The following is a 2,862-nucleotide window of genomic DNA, read 5'->3' on the forward strand; positions in this document are numbered from 1 at the left end:
TATATATCAAAGCACAAATCACTCAAGCAATAAAATTTTGACATGTGTAATTGTTTTACAAAATTCAAGTAAATCAAAACCATGCCACGTTCTATTGACTTTAAATATTTGGTTAACTGCAAAAATTCCTATTTTTCCCTCACACACGTACAAAAATGACTTACTCTTTCAATATATAACTGATTCATCTCTCCATTTAAAAAAAAAAAAAACTTTATATGTCTTTCTCTTTTATGGTGTAAAAAGAATACTAAGAAGAAATGAAAATCTTTCTTTCTCTTGCCCTCCTCGACAGTCATTTTTAATGGTTTTATTTTAGTTTTGAATGTGGCAAAAATTGATTATTTAAATCATTTATTCTCTTTTCCAGAACACATTTATACTACCTTTATATATTTCTGCATGATTCAAAGTTGAAGATTTTATTCTTCTAATGTGGCTTAAATTTTCACAAATGATGAAAAATCAGAGTTTTTTCACAAAATATTACTATCAGAAGCATGAAATTATTCTAAGTATGGGAAAAAAATTTATGGACAAAGATAAACACATGTTTAAGTATGTTTAATAGTCTTCTTTTATATAATAATAATGCCCATACGTAGCACAATGTATACTTTTATGTGTTAGAATATATCTTAATTTTTTTTTACAGAAACAAGCTTTCAAAAACATGTATGTTGTATATATTTCTCAAAACTAACATCATAGAAATTGGTTCAGTATTTCCAAATTTATGTATTAATGTGTTATCTAGATTAAGAAAATATATAAATAAAACAATAATTTATTTTGATAGTCATTACAATTTTATGATCAGATAGTTTAGAAAAAATTAAAATTGTAGGTGCTAGCACCGGGGATAATACTAGTATATAAAGGTTTCCAACTACCCGAACCACATACCCTTAATATTTGGTTTAGTACTAATTATAAATTAAGATAGTATGCTAGTCGTAGAAAAAAAAAATTTAAAAAAAAAAAAAAAAAAAAATTAGGCGGCTGCCTAGGCGGCTAGGCGGTCATTTAGGCGGCTAGGCGGTCATTTAGGCGGTCTAGGCGGAAAAAATCGGATATCCGATTTTTTAAACCGATTTGGCATAAATCGGGGCGGAAAAGTGATGCGTAGCGCGTAGGCGGCTAGGCGGCCTATTTTTAGAACAGGGGTCGTAGTATTGAAATGGTTGGAATTGGTCAAAGCAATTATTTTTTTTTTTGAAAAAGACCAAAACATATTTTTTTGAAAGGCCTTTTTATTTCAACTCCCACCACTCGGCCAAAACCCTAAACCATTTTTGATCTTCAAATCATTCTCCCATGGCTGCCTCCTCCACTGTCCGCAGCGTACCTAAGCACCAAGTGTTCCTTAATTTCCGTGGGGAACTTCGTTATCAGTTCATCAGCCATCTAGCTAAGGCCTTGACAGATAAAAATATCCAGATCTTCATTGATGAGGATGCGGAGAAAGACCAACCTCTAAGTAATCTTTTCAAGGAGATCGAAAAGTCGAGAATCGCACTGGCTGTCTTTTCCAAATTGTACACAGAGTCAAATTGGTGCTTGGACGAGCTAGAAAGAATAAAAGAACGCACGAAAGCCGGCGAGCTCAAGACCATTCCCATCTTCTACAACGTGGACCCTAAAACCGTTAGGTATCAGACGGGAGAATTTGGCGATGCCCTCAGGAAAAATGAAAAGAGAGGTGTTACTGATGATAAAATGGAAAATTGGAAAGAGGCTCTGGCGTATGTTAGCAACCTTTTGGGCTTCGAATTTGACGGAAAAAGGTACAAACTGTTTTTTTTTTTTTTTTTTTTTTTTTTGGGTAAAAACTGTCTTTGTTCTTTTTGGTTTAAGAATGTGGCCTATTAAGAGTCTGAAAAAGGTACAAATTGTTTAGTGTTTTATGTCTAATATTTCCACACTCTTTTAAAACTAATCAGTTAGGTTTTCAATGGTGATCGCCAAAAAGAAAAAAAATGAGGAGAAACGTATAATTTTATTCTTTCCTTGAAAATACACCGCTCATGTGTAAATTTTGTAACATATGGAGCTAAGTTGGAAAAACATGGTGCGAGCGAAACTAGAAAACTAAACACCATTCGAGAACTGGTGCCAGTTAAAAAAAAAAGAATAATAATAATAAGGCAGACACCATTCGAAATACTAGTTATTCTTTTCTACTACATAAATATTGAAATCTGTCAGATCACGGTTCCTAAAAAAGATCTTTACATAAACAAAACAAACGCGTTTCTCTGATCTTACAATGAATAGTTGACCAGCGAAGTAGTATAACAATAAACTAATAATATTAGCATATCCCCTATGTATTAATTGAGAAGGATTTAAAAAATTAGAACCTTCATTTTGTATTAATTAAAAAAAACTCCAAATCCTAGAAGACACTCTAAATGCCTTCTAAATTCTATTTCAAAGAATTCTAGAGCATCTAATATAAAGTATAGTTTAATCTAATGGTGTCACATTATTCCATAATTATATGACACTAAAGAACATTATATTAACCTAAAATATAGGAAGTGTGTATTCTTTCCTTAAATAAAAGCTACCGAATTACCTAATATGATTTACATATATATGACAATTAATGATTATGAATAATAAAGATTTGATAACAATTTTTGCATCTTTCTTCATTTTTGTTTAAATTTATATTATTAAAAAAACTTAAACAATCACATTAACCATATAATAAAAAAATTAGATTTTTTCTTATATGTTATATTTTGAATTTTTTTTAAAACGACTTTAAATAACAAAAATGTAAGTTTTCCTTAAGTATACGACTAAAAACATTAAAATGACATGTATCAATTCGATGGTTGATTTGAAAGCTTT

The 2,862-nt window shown here is 30.5% G+C and overlaps 1 protein-coding gene across 1 annotated transcript in view; it reads left to right on the plus strand.

Moving 5' to 3' along the window:
* Positions 1-1,205: 1,205 nt before the first annotated feature.
* LOC106302240 (disease resistance protein RPS4) overlaps positions 1,206-2,862 on the plus strand; it is a 10,879-nt gene continuing 9,222 nt past the window's right edge. The window contains exon 1 of the mRNA XM_013738784.1: positions 1,206-1,787. Coding sequence (XP_013594238.1) covers positions 1,318-1,787 — 470 coding nt within the window. The 5' untranslated portion in view covers positions 1,206-1,317. The remainder of the gene's footprint in view (positions 1,788-2,862) is intronic.

The sequence above is a fragment of the Brassica oleracea genome, chromosome C7, assembly GCF_000695525.1.
Source record: "Brassica oleracea var. oleracea cultivar TO1000 chromosome C7, BOL, whole genome shotgun sequence".
NCBI classification, from domain to species: Eukaryota; Viridiplantae; Streptophyta; class Magnoliopsida; order Brassicales; family Brassicaceae; genus Brassica; species Brassica oleracea.